General features: G+C 48.1%; 7 protein-coding genes across 7 annotated transcripts; 2 read left to right on the forward strand and 5 right to left on the reverse strand.

Annotated features, from left to right (window-relative positions):
* Positions 1 to 123: 123 nt before the first annotated feature.
* Positions 124 to 1,018, reverse strand: GGS25DRAFT_517832 (uncharacterized protein; the record flags this gene model as incomplete). The annotated part of the gene is made up of 2 exons (XM_049263445.1): positions 124 to 427; positions 543 to 1,018. 2 exons carry the CDS (start codon positions 1,016 to 1,018, stop codon positions 124 to 126), a joined length of 780 nt encoding a protein of 259 aa, XP_049119700.1.
* Positions 1,019 to 1,468: 450 nt separating this feature from the next.
* On the reverse strand, positions 1,469 to 4,513 carry GGS25DRAFT_473896 (uncharacterized protein). The gene is made up of 2 exons (XM_049259579.1): positions 4,161 to 4,513; positions 1,469 to 4,104 (listed from the first exon to the last, which is right to left on the reverse strand). Exon 2 carries the CDS (start codon positions 3,804 to 3,806, stop codon positions 1,776 to 1,778), a length of 2,031 nt encoding a protein of 676 aa, XP_049119701.1. The 5' UTR covers positions 3,807 to 4,104; positions 4,161 to 4,513; the 3' UTR covers positions 1,469 to 1,775.
* A 415-nt stretch (positions 4,514 to 4,928) lies between these two features.
* On the forward strand, positions 4,929 to 7,783 carry GGS25DRAFT_473899 (Sodium/hydrogen exchanger family-domain-containing protein). The gene is made up of 7 exons (XM_049259580.1): positions 4,929 to 5,224; positions 5,283 to 5,312; positions 5,394 to 5,540; positions 5,616 to 6,275; positions 6,338 to 7,557; positions 7,633 to 7,656; positions 7,708 to 7,783. The coding sequence occupies exons 1-5, from the start codon at positions 5,185 to 5,187 to the stop codon at positions 7,486 to 7,488; spliced, it is 2,028 nt and encodes a 675-aa protein (XP_049119702.1). The 5' UTR covers positions 4,929 to 5,184; the 3' UTR covers positions 7,489 to 7,557; positions 7,633 to 7,656; positions 7,708 to 7,783.
* Positions 7,784 to 8,616: 833 nt separating this feature from the next.
* Positions 8,617 to 11,878, forward strand: GGS25DRAFT_517835 (kinase-like protein; the record flags this gene model as incomplete). Its single annotated transcript, XM_049263446.1, has 3 exons — positions 8,617 to 9,544; positions 9,599 to 9,696; positions 9,746 to 11,878. The coding sequence occupies 3 exons, from the start codon at positions 8,617 to 8,619 to the stop codon at positions 11,876 to 11,878; spliced, it is 3,159 nt and encodes a 1,052-aa protein (XP_049119703.1).
* Positions 11,879 to 13,201: 1,323 nt separating this feature from the next.
* GGS25DRAFT_473906 (uncharacterized protein) lies at positions 13,202 to 14,651 on the reverse strand. The gene is made up of 3 exons (XM_049259581.1): positions 14,608 to 14,651; positions 14,124 to 14,523; positions 13,202 to 14,030 (listed from the first exon to the last, which is right to left on the reverse strand). The coding sequence occupies exons 2-3, from the start codon at positions 14,452 to 14,454 to the stop codon at positions 13,231 to 13,233; spliced, it is 1,131 nt and encodes a 376-aa protein (XP_049119704.1). The 5' UTR covers positions 14,455 to 14,523; positions 14,608 to 14,651; the 3' UTR covers positions 13,202 to 13,230.
* A 597-nt stretch (positions 14,652 to 15,248) lies between these two features.
* On the reverse strand, positions 15,249 to 17,246 carry GGS25DRAFT_512759 (amino acid permease/ SLC12A domain-containing protein; the record flags this gene model as incomplete). The annotated part of the gene is made up of 6 exons (XM_049262815.1): positions 15,249 to 15,491; positions 15,609 to 16,423; positions 16,473 to 16,514; positions 16,582 to 16,763; positions 16,813 to 16,940; positions 17,016 to 17,246. 6 exons carry the CDS (start codon positions 17,244 to 17,246, stop codon positions 15,249 to 15,251), a joined length of 1,641 nt encoding a protein of 546 aa, XP_049119705.1.
* Positions 17,247 to 20,272: 3,026 nt separating this feature from the next.
* Positions 20,273 to 24,195, reverse strand: GGS25DRAFT_107400 (ARM repeat-containing protein). Its single transcript, XM_049256017.1, has 2 exons — positions 24,066 to 24,195; positions 20,273 to 23,998 (listed from the first exon to the last, which is right to left on the reverse strand). Exons 1-2 carry the CDS (start codon positions 24,108 to 24,110, stop codon positions 20,804 to 20,806), a joined length of 3,240 nt encoding a protein of 1,079 aa, XP_049119706.1. The 5' UTR covers positions 24,111 to 24,195; the 3' UTR covers positions 20,273 to 20,803.
* Positions 24,196 to 24,221: the final 26 nt, after the last annotated feature.

Genomic DNA, 24,221 nt, shown 5'->3' on the forward strand with positions numbered 1-24,221 from the left:
AAACCCCACGACACGAATATCACGCAGCTGAGAAAACCCATATTAGCCATAGTAACGTAGGTAGAACCACGCATAAAAGGGGGGGGGGAGGGGGGAAGCCATAATCTCCAAAGAAAGAAAAAATCACATACCCGGGCCCCCCACCGCCGTCGTGATCGCGCCGCTCTCCACATAAACCCCCGAGAAGTAAAAGTCCTCCACCGCATCACCGTACCCGGACCTCGGGAGCTCCAAGACCCCAAGATGCCAGTCGGCGCCGTTGGAGGACGCGGACGTCTTGACGGGGGCGACGGTCTGGACCAGCGGGTCGCCGCCCTCCGAGTGCCAGAGGCCGACGGTGCCGCTGCCGAAGTCGATCTCGAAGGCGACGTTGTGCCACACCGAGGGCTTCCACTCCGTCTTCCATTTGGAGGTTTGGGAGACCATGCTTTTTTTTTTGGAAAAGGGGGGGTTAGTCTTTTTTTTTTTTTTTTTTTTTTTTTTTTTTTTTTTCGCTATCACTGTTGCTACATAATTCCAAGGCAAGGAAAAAGAGTACTCACAACTGCAAATTCGGGTTCTCCGCCCCCTGCTCCCCCGAAATCCACCCATACTTCAGCTCGACAAAGTGGCTCTCAAAGAAGCAGATCTGGTGCTCCCTGTTCACCGACGGCGCATTCGCCTCCTTCCGCATGACGCTGAAATGGTACCACACCTTGCCCGCATTGATCGCCGCCTTCGTCTGGGGGATGAGTTCCGTGCGGCGCATGTTCTGGCCGTTCCAGAACGCGGTGCTGTCGAGGGTGAACCTGGCCCCCTGCTTCGACACGGTGTCGGCCGGGTTCTTGAAGTCCGGCGACAGGTTGACGTACTTGTCGACGGACCCGGAGCCGTGGATGTAGTACTGGTACGGCCCCACCTGGTTCGACCACGACCACTTGTTCAGGTCCGTCGAGGCGGCCATGTCGTTGAAGCGCCCGTCCCAGAGCACGGCGGCGCGGGCGGCTGTGGCGAGCGCCGATGCTAGGGTGAACTTCATGGTGAGAAGTGTAGTGACTGATGTGCGGACCCTTAGAAATGAGAGAGACGATAGTTATGCTGATGGTGGTAAAAAAACTGAGCCGTGACTGTCATGGTAGCAGGACTAGGTTCCTGGTGGTCAAGCAGGGCTATATATACCTCTGTGAAATTGACCTGCTGGTAATATTCTACCAGGTTATTGGGCACCCTAACCGGGGAGAGCTGCTCATGGTCGGGGCTCTATTCCATAGACCATTCAGGTACGGTCTAGATCCAATATAAACCTGGTAGGCCGGTCCGTAGCCAGGAAAGCTTGTGGGAGTTCGTAGCGAACTGCGGATAGAAGGCCCCGATGATAAATATACCCCGGAATAAGATCATATTAAACGTGGGGGGGTATCTATTGCAGAATTTAGCCTATGCTTCTACAATGACTTTTCAATTCAGATTAAACGGTGGCCTAACTTCATACAGATACACAGGTATATTAATATATTAAAAATAACCTCGTGCGCTAAATCACAGATACATATATCATTCCACACATAAACAACATTTGTTAGTCCTGATGTAGGCAATCTGAATCTAGATCATCCCGAACCCTCAGAAACGAACCGAAAACCCAAAAACTGATGAAAAATACCGTACATTGCTTCCTATGAGTTACAAGGTGTTGAATGGACGATGAATAACAGGGGGGTATATCATAATCTGAACGAACTGGTCGATGGGTATTGTCTATGGTAATTTGTGGACATAAGCCACCTAAAGGATCCTCAGTATTCTAATCCGGCGCCGAAACTGCTGCTTCTAGCCCCATTTGCTCGATCTAAGCTAGCTCTCGGTTGGTCAAAACTTTTCTTACTATGTGATGTGCTCGGCCGAGACTCCTCTGGGTCACCCTGTTCCGCGGCGAAGAGTGCGGCCTCTGGTAATGACATGTCATCGTTGATTCTGTGGATAAGATAGGCGGCTATGAGCGCGAAGAAGCCACCACAGGCTAAGACGATAGCCATACTATGATCGCCAGGGACACCTCTGGGCTTTTGGAAGAAGCGGAAGATGACACTGGAACCAAGGGTAGCGATAAATTGTGGCGATGCAATAGCCATATTGTGAATTCCGAGAATGACACCGGCTTGATCTGGCTCATCCTCATCAGCTTGCAAGCGGGACTCTTGATCGAGAAGCCCGTCAGTAGGACTATCGATATCCAGTTGTTCACCTTGTGCGAGCGACCGCATCTGCTGCTTCCGGGCTCGGTAAAGAATGTCACGGCGACTTATTTCCGCACTAATGATAGCCCACGGCGCCCAAAGTGCCAAAGCCCACGTGATACCGATGAGGCCGATGAGGAAAGTTGCTGCTTCAACGCTTCGGACAAGCACTGTACAAAACATGGCTCCGGCGAACAGAATTTCGGATAATAGCCAAGCTCTCCGCAGTGTGAACCCAGGAATGACCAAGCGAGCCAGAAAACTTTTACCATCGGATAACGACCCCCCGAGGACTCCAGGTGCTTCGCCAGGGGCCTTGCTGCCGACAACGGGATTGTTATCATAAGTTGGGTCGATGAAGAAAGGGAGTAGTACATTGGTTGCTAAGCTGGTAATGGCGAAAATTAATAAGGCGAAAGTACCAACCCGGGTAGCCCTCTCGTAAAGCTCGTCCAGCTCTTCTGGAGTCATGTGAGGGTTCTCTTCCAAAAAGGGCTCGACGTAGATCTCCCCGATGTAGGATGATGTGTAGAAAAGCATTGGAAAGAAGCCGATCCATGCCGCTATCTGGACGCCACAAACTTTGGAAACCTGGGGAGGAAGCTTCTTAATAGAGGCAAAAATCCTGACAAAGAAGGAAACTAAGCCAACTTTCTCGGCAGGACGTCCTTCGAGTCGAGGGTTTCGTTCACGAATTAAGGTCGTACTCAAAAAGATTGTGGAGAGGAGCGCAATGCTCGCGATGGCGCAGAGATCCTTAAACTGAGAGCTTCCGAACCACCAGAAGTATCTCGGTAGATTAATACCACCGGCGATGTATCCAATAATGTTGCCAACACCAACTAGCCTGCTAGCCATTGAGTTGGCAGCTTCTTGTTGATGAGATGGCGCACAGTCAACAATAAAAGCTCGAATGGATGCCTGAACCGTGTTAACGGCAACATCAAGGACATAGATCCAGATGACAGCCGTAACAATGATCGTCACCTTTACTCCATGAGATTCGGGATCTGCTCCAAATAATGCTAGTATGCCCCCGACGATTTCTCGAATCCAGGCGAGAAACATTAGGGACAACACGGTAGAAATAGCACCTCCAATCATGAATGGTTTGCGTTTCCCCCAAGGCAACCTGCAATTATCACTAAGCATGCCGATGTACGGCTGAACTAGGGTGCCGGTGATGGGACCAGCAACCCACACCAAAGCCATAAACGACTTGCTGAGGCCGAGTGACAGTAGGTAGGGCGTGCCATTGGAAAGTTCCACGGCCCAGGCAACTTGCAATCCTCCAATACTGATGGTCAAGAGTAAAAGGTACCATATGCTTTTGGTTTGTTGAAATTGATCTTGTTCGGTTTGTTGCGCGTGTTCTCGGTCAAAAGAATCACCCCCAGCCCTGCTGGGAGAGAGAAGAGGAGAGTGTTCATTGAGCCTATCTGACTCTGGAGCTTCTCCAGTGTTGACTCGTATCGTACTTTCTGACCAGGCTGGGTCAGCATAATTATCGGGTTTCAGGGATGAATCATATTGGCGGCTTGAGGAAGATTCGGGGTCCGCGGACGTGGAGCTCAACAGTGACGAGGTCATTCGATTGAATGGAACCGCTTCCGCGATCCGCAACTAGTTTCGAATAATATAAAATCGGACGATGGAAGTGGGAGTTTGTTGACTATAGTGGAGGAGAGAGAGTCCAAGAATGGGGGGAGGAGGTAGTGGTTATTATTTTCGACAATTTTCGATGGATTTGCGCAAGTATGCTGCTGACTTAGTTAAGCACGTCAAAGAGAAGTTATAAATTACCTATGTATACAACTTGTATACAATATAGTAAATGGTGTAGGTATAGGTATTATGTATGTATGTATGTAGAAGGGATTCGGCAAGTCTGGGGATTCGGGGGAATTTAGCCGTGATGTCTAGACCAACATTTGGTTAATGTACCTAGGTAGTTGGTACCTGGTAAGTAGGCAGGTACATAAGGTCGTGACCCCCCAATATTGGTCGTCACGCGGTCAGGACTCGAGGCGGCAGCACGAGATTCGACCAAAATGTTTGAATGGTGGCATGTAGTAATTGGTTCAAAAATGGTTCTAACAAGAGATATTATACAAAATACTATCAACACTTAATAGGTTCCTGAGACACCGCATAATTGCCCATGACCTTCTTTGACAAGTCGGAATGCCGAGGCTGGGAATATTGTGACAGGACGGGAAGCGATGACATCAGGCACTTGGCGACGTAAAGGGCATAAGAAGAAATAGCAGCTTCCGATTTCCGGGTCCAAAGTCTACATAATATCGTATAATAGTGGAGTTTGGATCTGGTAAGTTCCAATTTGCACCTGTTCTTATCTGTTTAACAGTTGGTAACGGACAAAACGGCAAGTGCTAGTGCATACTTATTAGTACTTGGCACTCCATACTCTAAAAGGGGTTAGTTAGTGGGTAGTTAGGTCAACTACTTTTTACATCATAAAGTGTCTGAGACTCTGAGTCTCTGAGAATAACCACTAGTTACACGCTAAGTGGGCACCGATGCCATACACAGTTAGTACTTATATTACATAAAGCAGCTTAGAGGTGCAGTTATTGAGAGTAAATATGTACATAATGAGTAGATTAACAAGGCCCCTGGCAAATGTACCTAGGTACATACATACCTGATACGTAACATTCTGGAACTGACTACACCTTGCGGCTGCAGCAGATCACATTCAATGTTGAGCCAAACTATCGAATTCAACATCAATGTTCTATAATTAATTAAGCGCAATACCAAAAAACCGACCTTCACAGCTTCAGCACAACTGCCATTCATCCCGTTTTCTTGTTCCAGCATTGCGAACCTCCTACGTATATGAGTTCACACGCCGATTATTCAGTGCTCGCTTTGGAGCGAAAGGCCTTTATCTTGCCAAGCCTTCAATCACCCACCTGAGGCCCTCACTATCCGTGTCGCGATCATGCTCACAGAAATCGCTAGCTCCGTCATGGAGCTTGCTCGTATGTTGAATATGTGCTCTTATGATTAATATCTTCTAATATGATTGATATACTGTAGGACGAGCGGAAGAGGAAACGGATCCCGATGGTATGGAATTGATCCAACATCTCGTTGCGCAGCTCGACCCTCCCACTAGTCAATCCCCCTCCATCTAACATTGCGTAACAGAACCCGAGGATGGGGACAAGGAGGTATTCGCATCAAGAGCCCTCCTCATATCCGTCATACTCCTCCTCATAGCCTTCTTTACGAGCTATATACTACAACAGAAGAAAGTCCAAGCTGTCCACGAAACAGTCATCTCGATATTTGCTGGTTGGTTCCATATTCCCCGCCCCGAGAAAATCGAGAAGAAAACGATCGCAACAATCAACTAATAATTGATACTAGGAATGACGGTTGGGTTGATTCTTCGAGTTAGCACTGGCCACTCTATTCAACAGCTTGTGAGCTTTGATTACCAGATCTTCTTCAACCTTCTCCTCCCGCCCATTATTCTAAACTCGGGTTACGAATTACACCAAGCCAACTTTTTTCGAAATATCGGCACCATTTTGACCTTCGCTTTTGCCGGAACCTTCTTATCCGCCGTCGTAATAGGCCTTATACTATGGCTGTATACTCGAATACCGTTGGAGGGGTTGGATATGACATTTGTTGATGCCATCTCTGTTGGCGCAACGTTGTCTGCCACTGATCCTGTCACCATCCTGGCCATTTTCAACACCTACAAAGTGGACCCCAAGCTATATACTGTGATTTTTGGTGAATCCATCCTAAACGATGCTATTGCTATTGTTATTTTCGAAACCGCGCAGAGCTACAAGGGTGGCGCTGAAGAAACATACGGCTTTATCAACTTCTTCGAGGGTGTGGGCCTTTTCTTGCTCAATTTCTTCGGAAGTTTACTCATTGGTGTCCTTTTTGGTGTTGGTACTGCGCTCGCCCTCAAATTCACGTATATTAGAAGATACCCTCAGATTGAGACTTGCATGGTTGTGTTAGTCTCATACGCAAGTTATTTCTTCGCTCAGGCAGTAAGGCAATCAGGTACGGACTGCCCAATTCATTATCCTTTGCATATGAACCAGGAACTAAAACTTGAACGACAGGCATCGTGTCACTACTATTTTGTGGTATCACTCTCAAACACTATGCTTATTTCAACATGTCGCGACGAACACAACTCAGTACCAAGTACTTCTTTCAGATATTGGCGCAGTTATCTGAGAATTTTATTTTCATCTATTTAGGGTTGTCGCTATTCACGGACAACGACTTACAATTCCAACCGCCTTTAATCATTGTCACTATTGTTGCCGTTTGCGCGGCGCGATGGGTAGCTGTATTTCCTTTATCAAAGGCAATCAACTGGTACCATCACTACCGAGCGCGCCGACAAGGTAGAGAGGTTGCCGATGAGCTACCATACAATTACCAAGCCATGCTATTTTGGGCCGGTTTGCGGGGTGCTGTCGGTGTAGCATTGGCTGCGGTATTGAAGGCAACTAACAAATATGCACTTCGAGCGACCGTGCTTGTTGTGGTGGTGCTCACCGTTATCATATTTGGCGGCACTACGGCACGAATGTTAGAAATACTAGGTATCAGAACCGGGGTTGTAGAAGAAGTTGATAGTGACGATGAGTTCGATATTGAGGCGGCACCAGGGGGCTCTTATTACAAGCGGTCTGGGAACGGAATTGGGTATAACCCCAGGCAGAGGAATGGATCGGTACGTCTTGACCGTGTGGGTTCCGGGAGATCTCGCGCAGCCACAGGCCCAGAACGAGGCAGCTACGTATCCGGGCATCGATCGCCATCATTCCCAACCTCGCGCGCTGGAAGCTCGAGTCGTAAGGGGGCTCGTCCAGCTTCTGGTGATGAGACTGAACGAGCGGATCTCTTGGGTCGTAACGGTAGCGTGACGGACTCAGATCTAGGGAGTGATATAGACACGTCGGATCTGCCGCCCCCTGCGCGCAAGTCTTCTCGTAGTAGGTCGAGCCCTATCCTCACGCCCGGCGGTACATCGGAAGAAGAAGGGGTATTCTCATACCCAACATCAGGTCATCGGGAGGCAGCTCCCGTTTCTGCCAGAGCAGCTTTCAAACAATTACTCACCGCCCCTGATCCCCACGCGTTATTTAGACAGCTTGATGAGGATTTCATCAAGCCTAAACTACTCCTCGATGGTGGTGGTGGTAGTGGTGGCCAAAACCACGGGAGGGGGAATGGGGAAGGAAGCTCCGGGTCGAGCTGAGCGTGTAAACTATTTTCATCTTGAAAAGTGTATCACTGCGTACCCATAGATAGGATATTGTAATCTACCTACCTACATACATATGATATATTAGACCAGAGGTTCATAAAAGCAAACTGGAGTTCTGGATGCTTGTTTTATTCGTACCTGGGTTTGTTGTATGCTATGCCTGCAGTTGTTAGTGACAGCCCTGGAGGTGCAAGGGCTTAGCCTAGCTTACATGTAGGCAATGTCTACGATCATTTGTAGCACTCTTGGCATAGTCTTCGATATTGGAACGCAACGTTTTAAAGATTGAATTCCATGATTACATACTTATGTAGGTAATGAGTGCATGTCTATATGTATCAATACCATACAAACAATGGTACCTTCATGCATATGTGTATGTACATCAATTGTTATCTGATGCAGTGATGTGTTGCTAATCTAATATAATATTGGGTAACTGTTGGCTGTGTAGTTTGTTAGCGGCTAACTAGAACAAGTAGCATCCATTGAATTTAACTATTAGATTTCCAAACTTACCAACCTAGGGTACATAAGTACTGGGTAGTACTAGGTAGTAAGTACCTTAGGTACTAGGTAGATACATAGTTAGTCAGATTCCGATAATCTGCCGGGCTGGCTAAGCCGGCTTAAACTGTACTTATCAATAGGGGATCTAGTGGGGAACAATTACAGGTGGCACAGGCTGTTACGAAACAGCTGGACAAATGGGACTTGATTACCCCTACGGATTCACTACAAAGTACTATAACCTTAGTACGGTGCATTAACAACTACTATTAACACTACCACTTACCACTACCAACCAAAACTTGGACTCCAGTATACAAAAGACGAAGAAACGAAGAAACGTTTCTAGGTACCAACAACCATTTCCCAAGACATCGCCTGTTTTTTTGCATCTTGGAGGCGCATACTTGAATTTATTCACTGTGAACATCAGTAGCTTACTCTTCCGTATGGATATGCGTCAATTATAGCTGCAAGGCGCATGCTATCTTCCTCCATGCCACGATCGTGAAAGATAAACCCCCCGACCGCTGCTATCCTTTACCTTTACCGACTCCCACCCCATCTCCCTTTACCAACGAATATACCCCTAAGTTTTGAACCGTTAGTATGGCCTCCTACGGAAACACCATCCCAATGGCTGCCTCCCGCCCTGACCACCAGGCTGCTTATGGTGCGCCAATGCAGATGCATGCTCAAATGCCCATACAAGGACCGCCTGCTCCCGCTGGCACCTTTGCCCCGGGAACCAAGATCCAAGTCGGTAATCATAGGGTGGTGATCCAGAAATACCTTTCAGAGGGCGGCTTTGCACACGTTTACCTGGTAAAACTGCAACGCCCCGTCGACGGAACCGACCAGGCCGTATTGAAGAGGGTTGCCGTGCCGGATAGGGAGACGCTCCGCGGCATGCGGACAGAGGTTGAGACTATGAAAAGGCTTAAGGGACACCGAACCATTGTTACATATATCGATTCGCACGCATCCGAGCTGAATGGAGGGGGGGGTTACGAGGTCTTCCTGCTCATGGAGTACTGCAACGGGGGTGGCTTGATCGACTTTATGAATACACGACTGCAGCACCGTCTTACTGAACCCGAGATCCTAAATATCTTCTCCGACGTTGCAGAGGGTGTTGCTTGTATGCATTATCTCAAGCCACCCCTGTTACATAGGGATTTGAAAGTCGAAAACGTCCTCATTACGATTTCTGGCTCGAGGAAGAAGTTTAAGCTGTGTGATTTCGGTTCGGCCGCACCGCCCAAAGCCGCACCCCAGACTGTCACAGAATGCCGCTTAGTGGATGAAGACATCCAAAGACATACTACATTGCAATACAGAAGCCCGGAGATGATTGACGTATACCGAAAGCAGCCGATAGATGAAAAGTCAGACATCTGGGCTCTGGGAGTCCTGCTTTACAAACTATGCTACTATACTACACCCTTTGAGGATCAAGGGCAGCTGGCCATTTTGAATGCAAGCTTCAAATATCCTAGCTACCCGATATTCTCAGATAGATTAAAACAACTAATCGGTAAGCGATGGCATCCTCTGTCTAAGGATTATTACGCTAAGAACAGTCATTAAGCATCCATGTTACGAGAGGACTTACGATCTCGACCTAACATTTATAAGGTACTCCGGGAAAGCTGTTTGATGCAGGGCCGGGAAGTGCCTATCCATGATGTACGTTAAACTACTTCTATTTCGTGATACTCTAACTGACATTCCTTAGATTTATACCGGTCAACCTCGGACAGAACCGAGGAGTGAAAAACAGCCAGGTACGGCTATAGGTGCAGTATATTCTCCGCCGCCAAAACCTCAAGGTCAAACGATCCCTGATATTACCCCCATGAGGCGCGGTAGACCATCTGCTACCAGCCAAGCAGCACCAAATCATCTATCAAAGCCCAGTCCATCCCCGGGAAGAGTCACAAGTGGCGATCCATTTGCCGCACTAGACTCCAAAACCGGTAGCAATTTCAGTGCGGACGAATTATCATCGAGGTTCCCAACCCTCGACCAGTTCTCTCTCCTACATGACCATGGCGCCCAGTTCGACTTTGATAATGCAACATCTCCTGCAGATTCACAGAGGCAACCGGGTCAACGCATTGCGGATCATGTGAATGATGCTTTCGCTAGGACCCAGCCTATGGCGGGAACAAGCCGAAGAGGATCAACAGATTTAGGCAGATCAAAGCCGCCAATGGCTGCGAACGAACTACGGAGGTCATCACCGCCCCTCGGATCCGTCAACAAACCTGGTTCTGTCCCTCCAAAGCAGCCTTCAGAAATGAGCCGTGCTTCAGCTATCATCTCTAGTAATCCTGAGCTTCAAGCTATCGCATCCCCTCCGCTGCACGCTTCGCAAGAATTTCAAAGCAGGCCATCCATGGTATCTACTGGAACAATGACCAGCACACCTCCTCGAGATTACCCCCCAGTTCATCGATTTCCTCCAGCCGACCAAAACCACCTGCCGAGTTTGCCTGGCCAACAAGAGTCAGTGGGCACTGGTCAAAAACGACCAGAATTCAATTATGCGTTGCGGCCTATGCCGGCTCCTCGGGCAGAGTCCATGCAACCACTACCGTCGCATGCTCGACACACGTCTTCGTCGCGTCCATCACTAGAAGGTAGTCGACCAAGTGTTGAACACCTGGAACCCTTAACCAAGTCGTCGTCAATCGGAGGACGTCCCAGACCGGCCAGTACATATCTTGAATCAGACATGGACTATCTTCGAGAAAGAGAGGCAGCTCCTAGGCCCCTCCGTTCCCCAAGCTACTCGCCGAATTTAATAGGGAATTCTTCATCCCCGAGACTAGAGCCACAGGACGAATCAGCGATAGAATCCAATGTGGATTTTCTCCGAGCTATGGAAGACGCTGAGGGAAAGAAGAAGGATAAAGGTACCAAGCAACATACGAAGCGAGCTAGTCTCTCCTCTTTGGCGGGTACCAAAAACATCCTAGCAGGCAGATTCGGCGACGCGTTCAAACGCTTCGAGAGTAATCCCTCCGGCTCAGGGGCAAGGACCCCTTCCCCGCTTAAGGATATGGAACGCCATGATTTAACCCCTATTGCTGGATCAGAAGCCACGGACGACCACAGTGATAATGGCCAACTTCTGGGAGAGCCCGAGCTGACACCAGAGATGCGACGAGAGCTTGAAGCACAAGCTCTCGCCGAGGAGGAACGGCGAGTGGAGGCGGCAGCAGCTGATTATAAGCAGCGAATGGCGGCACGAGATGCTGCTGGCTCATCAGCTCCGCTCCCTAAAAGTATCGGTGGAGTCTCGCGAGCAGTAAGTATACAGAACCGCGTGCAGAATCTGCTAGACGAGTCTCAGAAATCCTCCCAACAAGTCCAACGTACAGCAACAGGCTATGGGAAGTTTTCAGATGCCGCCGCGCCAAAAGCTCGGCCAGAGAAGCAAGCTCCCGAAGTCCCTCGCAAGCTAGTCACGGGCGGGAAAGGTCCTGCTCTTCCGCTCAAGCCCGTTAATACCTCTACGGAAGCCATCATTACAAGAGGACGAGCTCCTGATCCCATCCCCATCTCGCCTAACAAACCGACGCTGCCACCGAAGCCAACACACCTCAACAATTTACCAACCGGGAGTAGCCGGGCGAGATCGCCTCCTAAACAACCGCAACAGCGAACACCAGGTCCCTCTCACCGCAGCTCTGAAGAGCACCTTGCTGGCGTCGGGTTGCCAGGGCGACCGATCCTCGATATGACCTTCAAGGAGAAGGAGGACTACATCCAGGACTTCTCCAAGAGGTTTCCCAGCCTGAGCTCCATTGAGATGGTGGAGCGCGATCTGGACGCTGAGATAGATAATAAGGGGAAGCGATAGGGGCGCCTTACCTTATCTAACTTGACATGAGGAAGAAAAGTAAAGAAGAAGAAGTGTACGCTTATATGCGAAAGTGTCGATTGATGTTGTGTGACTAAAAGAACGAAGATGAAGAGAACATTGAAAGAGGACAGGCGATGAAGCCAGTAGAGAGAGCGAGCGAGAAAGACGAAATAGAAGAAGAAGAAGCAAAAGCTAGAGCAGCCATATATATTTTACCTACCCCATACCAGAACATCAACATCAACAACTACAACAACAACCAGAATACCTACCTAACCAACCGTTAACTTAGAAGGGGGGAGGAGCTGGGAAAGGAGGCAAAGGGGGGCGGTATAAAGAAAAAGAAAGAAGAAAAAAAACCGTTTTAGTTGGTTGGCTGGTTCGGTTCGGTTCGGTTCGGTTTAAGCACAAACAGTTGGGTCGAAGTTGAGTTGAGGTTGGTTAGTACATACACATACACATACAATATCATACAAGTCATACATATATACCTACCTACCTACCTACCTACCTACGCACGAAGAGTACGCGGTCCATTTACACCATATACCTCTCTACCTCTCTTTTTCACCTTTACCTAGGTATATATTCAACCTTACTCCTTACTTAGATGTCTACCAGAATGTAGGCCCTTTCTACTACCTACTTCCTTCCTTCCTTCTTACCTAGTACCTACCACCATGCAATAATGGTTAACCCACTCACAAATGGGAGTCATCATGTCAAATTAAATGTTACCTATGTTTTAGACGTGGAGAAACAAACAAACCAGGCGTTCACAGAAGGGGGTAATTGAATAAGCATGCATCATCTGGCACATTTTTTTACCTTTACTAGGAACACCAACTACTACTGCTTTTTGTTATCTTTTTTATTGATGATATTGATAGCTACCTACTTTATGATGCTGGGTGATTTCAAGTTCGAATGTCGACTTGATGCGAGATAGCTTAGCTAGTTGGTAGGTGGCTATCAGTACTTATAAGCTAGGTGTTATACCTGGTCCTTCGCGAACTGTTGGAGTAAATATCCGCCGTTGTATAGCTCACGGGCTGTCTGTCTGTCGTCTCTTCCACCACGACGCGTGCCTATATCATGTGCTGCAAATCATAGCAGCGTGGCTCATAAATCCGTCCAGCTTCATGTTGAAGCAATATCCCCCCAAATCGTAGGCACCTCTGCGACCACCATGGCAGAATCAGTGTTCACTACGTGTGCCTTTCTCTTGTAGGCATGGCCCGGAATAGCGGTTTTTTTCCGGTTTTTTTCCGGTTTTTTTGGGGGGGGGGGTTTTTTTTTTTGGGGGGGGGGGGGGGGGGGATGCGCGCGTGTATATGCGCGTGGTACAGCTAGTACTCAGCGAGGAGAACAAAGAGGAGACCGAGTTTAGGGATCCTGTCAATGATTGCATCAATAGACGCATCAAGAACCACATCATCCTCAGCCTCTTCCTCAAACTCGTCATATTCCTGCGGTGAAAACCCCCACCGACTCACAGCAAACTTCTTATTCTTTTTATAGATTCTGTCTGCCATTTTCTTGAGCTGTTCTCGGTTGTATAACAGACAATACGCGAACGGGTCCCGTATCAAGTCGCTTCTGATCCTCTCAAGAAGCCTGCCAATCACTGCATTTTTCAACTTTGGGTTGCCAGGCAAGTTGTGATTGTTGCTCGATCTTGCAATCCAGTCCAGCCATTTGGCTTGAATTGAGAACTTCATGGTATTCCAGTTGAATATGTGCATCTGTTCGTGGGAGTAATTTGCTTCGAATCTCGCTGCACATGATTTGGTGGCTTCTTCTGTTTTGAGAGCAAGAATGACCTTGTCGACTTCAAAGGGGTCCAAGAGGTCAATAGTTCTGAAAGAATCGTTGCCAAATAGATTCGTAATAGCCTTGTTTTCAGAGTTGCCTTTCAGAGTGAAAAAGTTTTCACCCTCTTCGCCTTGCATGATGAAATTGACAGTACGAAGCGCCGGCATGTTGTCGGCCAGGCGATCAACCCAGGCACGCTCCTGCTCCTCCCTCCAAAAAACTGTAAACCCTTCGAAGACTTTAGAAATAGTGATCGATTGGAGGTGCGCTGCAATGTTGCCGCAAAACTTCAAGCAAGAGTCCATCTGAGGATCAAATTCGTCAAGAATGACCACTAAATGTTAATGTCAGTAGAATGTTAAACGATACAACCACATCAAAGAGACAGGTAAATTGATGACAATATGCCACTCTGGATTGTACATACCGAAATCTTTCTGTGGATCAACCCATCCACGGCGTCCGGGATGACCGCTACGGTAAGATGGGCCTCCATCATCCATATACAGACGGCGAGCGACCTCACCCTCGCTTTCGAAGTACACCTTTCGTGAGTCTTGGCAGGTGCGGGTGATGGCTGGTGGTGGAAGTCCCTTCATTTTTTGGTTGCTCCAGAGAACAGAGGCTCGTCTATAGATTGACGCTTTCCATATCATGAATTGTAGCTCTTTAGGTAGCCTGCTGAACTTGGGGAACGTATCGGGTGCCATCTTTGCAGGTGGGCTTGTCAAAGCGGCAGATGAATTAGACGATGCCATGTCTAGAAACCCTGCCCAGAAGAGGCTCAGAACTCTAGTCAATGGGTAGGTGTATAAGGTGAGCTTATGCTATAGATGAAATTGTTAGTCAAATATGACACTGATAGTTGGACACCTTAGGTTAATGTTTATAACCTTGTACTTAGTATTTACCTTGTAGTTTCGTGGCTGTTTCGTTATGGATCACGATCAAGTTTACCCTGATAATAGTACTGGCAATGGCAATGATGGAAAGTTTGAGTTTGAGAAAATAGAATTGTGCTTCGCATTAATTGATTTATATAGGCGAGGGAAGTACATCGTGCCTTCCTCAAGTATATAGAGGTAGTTGCCCGAAACACCATTGAACAGTGCGGCCTGCTTTTTACTGTTATATTAAGTTTGCTAAAATTTATAAACGAGGGAAGTCGCGATATTCACACGATGCGTGACTTCGTTAAAATTTATAAAAGAGGGAAGTTGCGAGAATCAAATGATGCGTGATTGTCTCTTTTTTTCGGCAAACTTGGAAGCTTCCCCCCCTATCTTGAGTTCAGATGATCCACATTAGACGGTGCACCTAACACCGGCGGCTTCCCTATGACTTTATCAACTACTAATATAGAAGTGACATACTACTAGGTAGGTACTGTATTAATTCGATACACTTATACACAGTAGTTTCCAACTATATATAGGTAAGCAGTCGCATTGCCCTTTCTTCAAGTTATTTTAGGCAATTCCATCCAGGACACCGTGCCAATATCTACCCTCCTAGGTACCTAGTAGGTACTAACATTTCTCAACCTCCAGGACTAAAATACTGCTCTAATCAAGCGATAAGGCAGATTCTTCCAGGTCTTCTCCTCCATTTCTTCCATTCCCTCCTCAATTACTATTGGACGAGCACCAGCATTCAGGTCGATGTCAGAGAGTTTGACCCACATCCTCCAATTACCAGTCCAGGCCTTCCAGAACAGATACAACATGATGACAATGGGAGCCGCTAGGTATTGCTGGAAAAAGGCTGCCGCGTCTGGCTGCGAGTCGGGTGAAGGCTAATGATCCTACATGTTAGCCATGGTACTAGTACTGACTCACACATCTACTGCCTCCAAGCAAAGGGCAAGGGAAGTAGAAAGATACTGATTTGCAACGGATTTGGGTACACTTACATAGAGGGCATTGTAAAATGTCGCAATCAAGCATAGCCAGTTGAGGCCCAAGCCTATAGCACTACCCCAGATTCCCAGCGGAGCCCGATAGGGAATTTCTCTCAAGTCACGCCCTTGAGCCTTCCATGCCATTCGAAATCGGATGTGAGCAAGGCAGCAAGAACCCCAGACGAAAAAGTAGGACAATCCTGAAAGGGAGAGCAACCAAGTGAAGACGTCTAGTCCATGCGATGCGACGCCTAGGTAACCCAGAAAACCAAACAAAAGCTGGATCACAATACACCATAACGGGCGCCCCGCCTTGTCGATATAGGCCAGGAATTTGGGCGCCATTCCGCGTTCTGCCATTGCTTGCATCGTGCGAGTCGATCCGAAGGTACACGAGTTGGCGACACTGATGACCGAGATAGTGATGACCACGTTAAAGATAGACGGCAAGACAGCGATGCCAGCATCCTGGATAGCAAGCACGAAAGGCGAGAAGCTCGAGTTCGCGGAGGTCGCATTCTCCAGACGGCTATCGTCCGATGGCATGATGAGGCCAAGGATGAATAGGTTAATGATGTAGAAGAAAGCGATACGGAAAAAGACTTGCTTAGATGCCAGGGGAATCGCGCGTCTAGGGTTGGATGACTCGGCAGCTGCTAAACCAACGAGCTCGGTACCGCCAAATGCGAAGGCTGCCACGACGAAGACGCCAGCAAATCCGTTGAAGCCATTCTTGAAGGCGCCCGGTTCATGCCAGTACCTGGCTCCAATGTAGCCCTTATCACCGACTCCTCCGCAGTTTATGACGATGCCTAATATTATAAATCCTAGCTTTCATTTAGTAAACGCCCATGTTTTCAATGTGAAGATACGAACCTGTACAAGCGGCGATCTTGATCATACTGAGGACAAACTCGACTGTGAACCGTTAGTTATCTAGCTGATAATGGAAACCGTCGCCGCGATGCATCGGATTCTAATTTACCTTCACCATAGCCTCGCACACCAAATATTTGGATCAAAGCTAGGACAGCCAAGAAAACAGTAACCCAGATAGCCACGTTGAGATCTTCTCTCCAGAATTGAATGGTGATACCGGCAGCAATCAGTTCAAACGGTAATACAGTGAGCCATGCAATCGCATAGTCCCATCCCATCGCAAACCCCCTAGGCAAGATGTTAGTGTTAGCATTATGGAGGCATGTTGAAGGCGTACCAAGATGGGTCGACGAAGCGAACAACGTAAGTATAGAAGGCACCATTGACAGGGTAGAGCACAGCCAATTCGGCCAAAGCCTGCATCGTGAATAGCAACATAATACCAACAATCAAGTATCCGATAACCTGTGAAAAGCAGGATGTCAGCACCAGAAGCGACCACAATATTCGCATAATAGAAAGAGAAAAGGGGATGCTTACCAACGCAGCTGGACCGCCCTTGTACAGAGCACTACCCGAGCCAATGAATAGACCAGCTCCAATAGCACCACCAATTGCTATCATCTGCATATGGCGACTTCTTAGATCGGTGTGAAGCTGTCCGGGTTTGCTGACGAGGCCGACTTCTTCATCGTGGGTCTCGGCCGTGTGCGTGCGCGGCTCCGTCGCCGCGTCTTCCTTCTTGGCATGGTGCTCGGTAGTATCCGACATGGTGACGGGTATGTATGTATGCTGTTCCTCCCCCCAAGAAACTTGGCGTGCCTACAGCGTGGGATGATCTCAAAAGCTTAAATCGCTAGATATGGAAATGCCAAGGCTCTGAGAGAGGAAAGGAAAAGGGAGGGAAGGGGAAGGGATGTGTGAGGTTTTAGGGGACGCGGCTGGATTGGTATATATGTGTATTCTCTCAGCTTGCTGGGTACAAGGTTATGCAGACATGTTCATGTAACTAACATAGTAGAAGATTATGTACAGGCGGGCGCCGTCTACGGGTCTAGGCCGTTCTCCCTGGGACTGCCCGGGTCACTGGTCTGTATTGTACAATACATGTATCGTGGCGCTCCAAGGATGAGCTTCTGTGTACGCCTACATACATACATTGATACATAGTAGTAGGTTAGAATGTATGTAGCTGCATGTGTGTTTTGACTACTGCGCCTGGTACCTATCTGGTTAGTTATTTACTTACTTACATGTTCAAGGCAAACCCAGACAGACAATGGGCGAGCTTGGCTGCCTCGTGCAACCCGAGAACCGCGTACCTACCTACATATGTACTGTAGCTTCCTGCCCTTTGAGACAATCGCGCGGTTAGGGACGAAAACATTTGATTCAATAGAGCTTAGTTAGTACCTACCTAACTTTAGTATGTATCGATTTCAGCCCTCTCTCTCTCTCTCTCTCTCTCTAGTTATCTCTCGCTTTCTGTCTCTATGTACAATGTACATACCTAGTTCGGAATTCGAATCTACCCATGTCTGGATGTCTGGATGGATGGGATGGATGGATGGATGAATGTATGTACCGGACGGGGGGGGGGGGGGGGGGGGGGGGGACGATACCGATACCTACATTTGATATCTATCTACTGTACGTAGGTAGGTATGTATCTGCTCGATCTGATCAGCATTGAAGTTCAATAAAAATTCCATGGCGATGGGCAATGGGCTCTAAACTACCTACCTAACTGCAAGCTGTGTAGCTTGGTTTGGAAACGCACATACATACATGGGTTGTGCCTGCTAGTAGTAGTACTAGGTTAGGGAGGGTTAGTTGGTTAGATAGGTAGATAGATAGATAGATAGAGATGACTAGTTAACTATGTCGATGTTATGTTATCTTGCTTGCTGGCTGGCTTGCTCAGCTGTATGTACATTGTAGGTAGGTAGGTAGGTAGGTAGGTATGTATGTATGTATTAGGTCAGGCGGGTTAGGCCCAAAGAAGATAGATATTACCGATGTAGCCTTCAGTGCCCTGCTTTTTATGTAACTATATACAATGTAGGTAGTTATAGGTAATCAGGGTTTTTTGGTAGCTCGAGGGTAGATATCTAGTTAGGTTAGTTAGGGTTAACTACCTAACCTAGTAGGTTGGTAGGCTAGGTTGGTGATGCGGTGATTTGATCGTTTGAGGGTGGCCTTATCTCGATGGATGGATGGGATGTGGATGTGTTTTGTTTTGGGGGAGGACGGGGAGAGGAGAGGAGAGAGAGGGGGGGTCCGCTCAGCCCTGTGGTAAGGTAAGTATGTAAGTGCTTTCGGATACCTACCTATCTACATAGACACGACGATGTCCGTTGTTTTAGTCACTTATTACATAGGTAGGCTTATTAGTAGGAATGTAGGTTAAATGTGTAGCGAAGGAAGGCTGCTGCTCGTTATTCTTGAATCTCGAGATACATGTAGGTTTCAAGGTTGACTTACATAGCTAACATTCCCTACCTAGTACGTAGCATCATTCTACTACGTACTACTAGTATTACTACTTGCACATCGTACGAAGCTAGTCAGATTTAGGTACGTCGCACAAGATAAGGTTCTAGAACAACCACGCGCTAAATAAGAAAGAGACTAGCCCCCCCCTGGGGAGTTGGAAGGAGAAGCGCGTTTGGGGATGATCCCGCCAGAGAAGAAGCTCGGTCTTACTACGCAGTATGTAGGCGAATGGGTAATGGCCAATGGGAGTGGGCGCATTTGTTTCTTCGTCCTTATCCTTATCCTCCTCCTATCCTGCGAAATAAGGGTAGGTTGGCCCATAGTAACATACATCCCCCCGGCCCCACACCCAGTCCGCGCTGTCGGTTTTCTTGAATGGACGTCATTTTCGATTTGGAAGCTAATTATTACCCTCCTTTATTTAGTTTGGGGTTGGTTTAGTTATTATCTAGTATCTAGTATGTGTTCCGGTGGTTGATAGGTAGATTAGGTTGGGTTAGCTCGTTGATTCGAACTCGGGGTTGCCTTGGCAGGGATATAGAATAGGTACGGTAGGTACCAGGTTAGGGAGGTATCTGAATCTTGTATGGAGGATCGATTGGCGTGGTTTAAATCCAAGATTCACAGTTCTATAGGAGGGGGGGAGGGATGTGTATAGGTACGGAGTCGGATAGATACCTATTGGTTGGGTAGGTAAGTAAGTAGGCAGACAGACAAACATTGAAAGTCCTCCTTGCTTCATTACCTAGCCATAGTTATTGACCCCGCGTCAACCTTTCTCCTTTTCTTCTAACTATCTGTATCTAATGTCTACATGTAGCATCTTGCTATTCTCTTCATGCGCGTTCGCGGTGACTGGATTAGGAACCGAACTATCCAAGTTAATTAACCTAACCTAACCTACCTACTTACCGGCCTCTAAGAAACGCGTCTAAGTAGCCTTAAACCTTTAGTAGGCACCTAGGTAATTAACCTAAGGTTAGTTGCTTGCAGCATGATACGTAGCCTATGTATGCATGTATTTCGCCTCGGCTTCCGCCCCTTCTTCAGCTCGTGCGACACGTGGGATGAGAAATCACCTGAATTGAGTCCGCCCGGATGTCAGCCGTGTCTCGTCTGACGCATAGGTACTACGTGGTTTTGGGAAGTTTTAGAATGGTAAAGTGTGGCGTGGCGTATTTTTTGTGACACCTAGGTTACCTAGGTGGTTTTGTACTGTAGGTATTGTGCGTTTAATTGTCTATAGGTACCTACCTAGGTAAGTCGAATAAAGGGTGACAACGAGAAAGATGGGATACTATAGGAGAGAGCTCTACATACTTAGTAGTCGTTGATCTTGATATGTTTGTACGTCAATTGCCTAATACACCTAGTAATCCAGTAAATATCTACCTTCCCCATGGAGTTACACCCACGGCACTAGGTTAGGTACTAGTCTAGGTAAACATATCCAAGATACCACATGTGATGTGATATGCTCCTATAGGCTAAGATCATGCAAGACCAAGCGGCCGCTACGAAGCTTCTACCTACCGATCCTACCCATTGGTCCCATCCATTCCTTCTAGAAGCCTAGAACCTCCCATGTTTTGTTTGAGGTATTAAGAGGTAATAATACCAAGATTTATCAAGTTACTAACCGTACCTAGTGTAGGTTGGACAGTTCCATCGTGTGATGACGACGGCGAGATGCGGAGATTTGGGGATTAGACTCAAAATAGGGAAATAGGGGTTCAGCTACATGCAGGTGCCTACTTGCCTACCTAGGTAGGCCTACGCGGGCTACCTAGCTCGTCTAGGTAATTACCCAAACAAACAGATAGGCAAGCACCTCACAAACACACAAACGTCACGCCCTCCAACACCGGCACATCCATCCCCATCTCCTTCACGTCCACCATGCCGCGCTCATACAAGAGCAGCCAAACGGCATCGGGATCCACAGCCTCGAGCGCGGCCCTCGCCTCCGCATTCGTGGGGAGGCCATCGAGCAGCAGCAGCAACACCTGATCCAGCACGTCGTCGTCGAGTTGGACGTAGGACACGATGGCGACGAGGAGGCTCTGCACCGCGTCCCATACACGGGCCGCCTGAGCGAAGCGGCCCAGGCCCCCCGCGGGGCTCGAGACAGTAGTAGCTTCGACGGCCGTGCTGCTTATTCCTTGGTTCTCGATGATGCCGTGCTGTCGTGATCGCATCGGTATGAGTAGGCCCTTATCGACACTAGCACCCCCTTTCCTCCCCCTCCCGCTGTTTTTGTAACTACTGTTGTTAGACTGCCGTGTCGCGTCCGCCTTCACCTTCCTACACCACCTCCCCATATTATCCCACCACTCCGTCTTGATCCTCGTAGCGAGGAAGTCCCCAGCGCTCTCGCACAGGGTAGCCACGGCCCTGCAGGCCGATATGACGACGAACGGCTCCTGGTCGTACAGCCGCTCAACTAGAACCGGCCAGATCGAGTTCACGAGCGGTAAGAATGCGTCTTCATCGGGCGAGAGGGCCGGGCAGACTGTGGTCAGGAGGTCGAGGAGGGATTTTCGCAGGGTGGGCGTGGGGGAGGTCAGATAGTGCTGGGTCAGATCTGTAATCCGGGCTAGGATCTTGAAGGTGGGTGTTTTGGGTGGTGCCGGCTTCTCAACTGTGGTGCTGCCCTCCTCTGCAGCGTCGTCGGCTTCGTCTTGGTTCTTTGCTGGCTCCGTGGCTTTCCAGGGACGTTTTGGATGAGACCCGATTTCCTCGATTTCAGACGCTTCTAGCTGTCGCTTCTTCCGTTTGCTTACGCGGGTGGAAAGGATATCGCCGATCTCTTCGATCGTGGCTGAGGGCGGTGGAATTTTCTTGTGATTGTTCGTCGACGAGTTTGCAGCTTCTACAAGTAAGTGGTCCGATTGCGATCCTTGCTGTACGACTTCTGTGAGGACACTGAACAGACTTTCCACGAATAGGGGATAGCCGTGGTAGTTGTCGAGGGCTGCAAATATGGACGCAATCACATCATCAAGATACGGTATCAGTCGCGGGCCTGTGAGCCGCATCATCATTCGCAGGACTTGGGTTGACGCGGGAGATATATCAAAGGTATTCAAGCGTAAAGAGATAGAGTTGACCATATAGTCAACATTGTCAATGATTAGTTCCGTAACGTTGGAGTATCCGCACGAAGCAGCGATATTGTTTAGACTGATGATCGCATGATCCCGTAATAGGGGTATTTCAGAGCCTAACATGGTGGTAATGGGAAATAGCACATCAATAAGCTCTGGACGAAACCCTTGTTCCATCCTTGACGCTGCAAAAGTAGTAACTTCCAGAGCCAGTGCCTGTAGCCGCCAATCAACTTCTTCCGTTTCGGCCTGCGAGTCTAGAACCGAGACGGAAAAGGAGTATAATTCATGGAAAATAGACTCGCTGTCATCCGATGCACCGCCTACAGAGCTAAAGTCGAGAAAGTCGTCTAGATCTGAAGACTGCGAGACAATCGACTTGACTAGCTCGAATGTTAACCAGTACGATGCTATCTGACTCGGACCAGTAGACTCGCGGACGTAATTGAGCAAGTCGTCTGCCAGCTTGCGCTGCTGCGAGACAGATCCGGCCTTTGAAAGCAGGTTGAGGAATGCCGTTCGGGTAGCTCGCTCTGTTTCCTGTGCTATTAAAATAGGCGGGAAGGCACTAGACCCATCCCGTTTGACCACGTTCATATTCAACTCGACACCATTTGATGTGATCTCTGACATGCCAGTCGATTTCGAAGCAAGGACAAGCGCAGTGGCACTGTCCCTTAGGGATACAGAGAGGGAATCGTCCAATATGGAAGAGTCAATCTGAAGAGTGGCGATGAAATGCTGGCCTTTCGTGAGGTTTTGGATTGCTTGTTGCTTGACTCTATCGTCACTGGCTTGCACCAACCGAGGGAGACTTATGACCCAGTTATACACTACAGTCTTGATTGTATCACCAAGCTCTGGATAGATCCTAGCTAGGTCTGTCAAGGTAGTCTCAAATGTAGCTTTCTCATCTTCATCTTTGGATAGGATCATGGCACTCTCTACTAGTATAGAAGCACATTCCGCGAGTGACTGATGACATTCGTCCAGGAGAGAAATGCAGAGTCTTTCCAAGGCCGACCGAATGTCGTCAAAATTCGTATTGCGTAGCTTCAACACACTTGCAAGAGCGAGTTTTATCCTGGCGGTGGTAGCCTTTAACCACGAAGGGGTCAGAACCTTCGTCTCGTTGCCAGTTTCATTCTCTATTGTCGCTTGCTTCTTTGTCAACCCCATAACATTTATATCTTCTAGGACCTTGATGAGAACGTCCTTTAGGATATTGGTACCGCTGATCAAGACTCTCCTCTGGTGCTTTAATGCCACCGGCGGTGTAAGAAGTCGGCTGAGGGATGACACGATTCCAGGGAGGAAAGTAGCCAGAGCGGCTCGGTCCTTGATTGCCACCACAAGCGCATTTAATGTCCTTAGCGCCTCAAGCTGTATCTCTGGTGTTTTACCATCAGTGATGCACTCTAGCACAATGCTAACGGCGTGGCCTAAGGAAGGTATTGCATTCGTGTTTACCAATGCAGCGGATCCAGCAGATGATAATCCAACGGCCTTGATCAACGACGTTAGGGTACTAAGCGCTTCCAGCTCCGTCTCCTCGGGAATAGGGGCCTTTTTCTCCTGGCCGGGAACACCACCAACGATGAAAGTGAGGAATATTAGAAGCTGCTGAGAAAGCTCGTTTGATATTTTAGCCTTCCATCCATATTCAATGAGTATCCGCAAAGATCTAATGGTGAGTTCTATTAATCGGATGGGATACTCTTGCTGGTTTCGCAGGATATTGGAGAGTGGGAAAAAGATATATTCAGCAAGCTTCTCATCCAGGATAGAAGCATCGACATTAATCTGCTGATCCAAGACGGATAAAAGGTCTTGCACAACATCTGTTAACTCTTTAGCAACCGCCCTCTTGTCGGGTGCGCGCACAGCTAAATTATTGATGGCAACACATCGTGGTTTGAGCTATCATAGATCATCAGTAATCCGGTCTTTACTGCTATAATTGAAGAAATAGAGAAGAGAGATGAACCTTCTTGAAGAACTCCTCTCTAGGGGCCGAAGTATGACTGGACATCTTGAAAGGTTCCCATTATTTCATTGAGAAAAGGGGGTTCATGGGTAGTATTCTGGTTGTTAAAATAGTGTGTTCACTTGTGTTGTTTAGTCTCAAAAATGACTTCAATGT

The sequence above is a fragment of the Hypoxylon fragiforme genome, assembly GCF_022984875.1.
Source record: "Hypoxylon fragiforme strain CBS 206.31 chromosome Unknown GGS25scaffold_2, whole genome shotgun sequence".
Classification (NCBI taxonomy): domain Eukaryota; kingdom Fungi; phylum Ascomycota; class Sordariomycetes; order Xylariales; family Hypoxylaceae; genus Hypoxylon; species Hypoxylon fragiforme.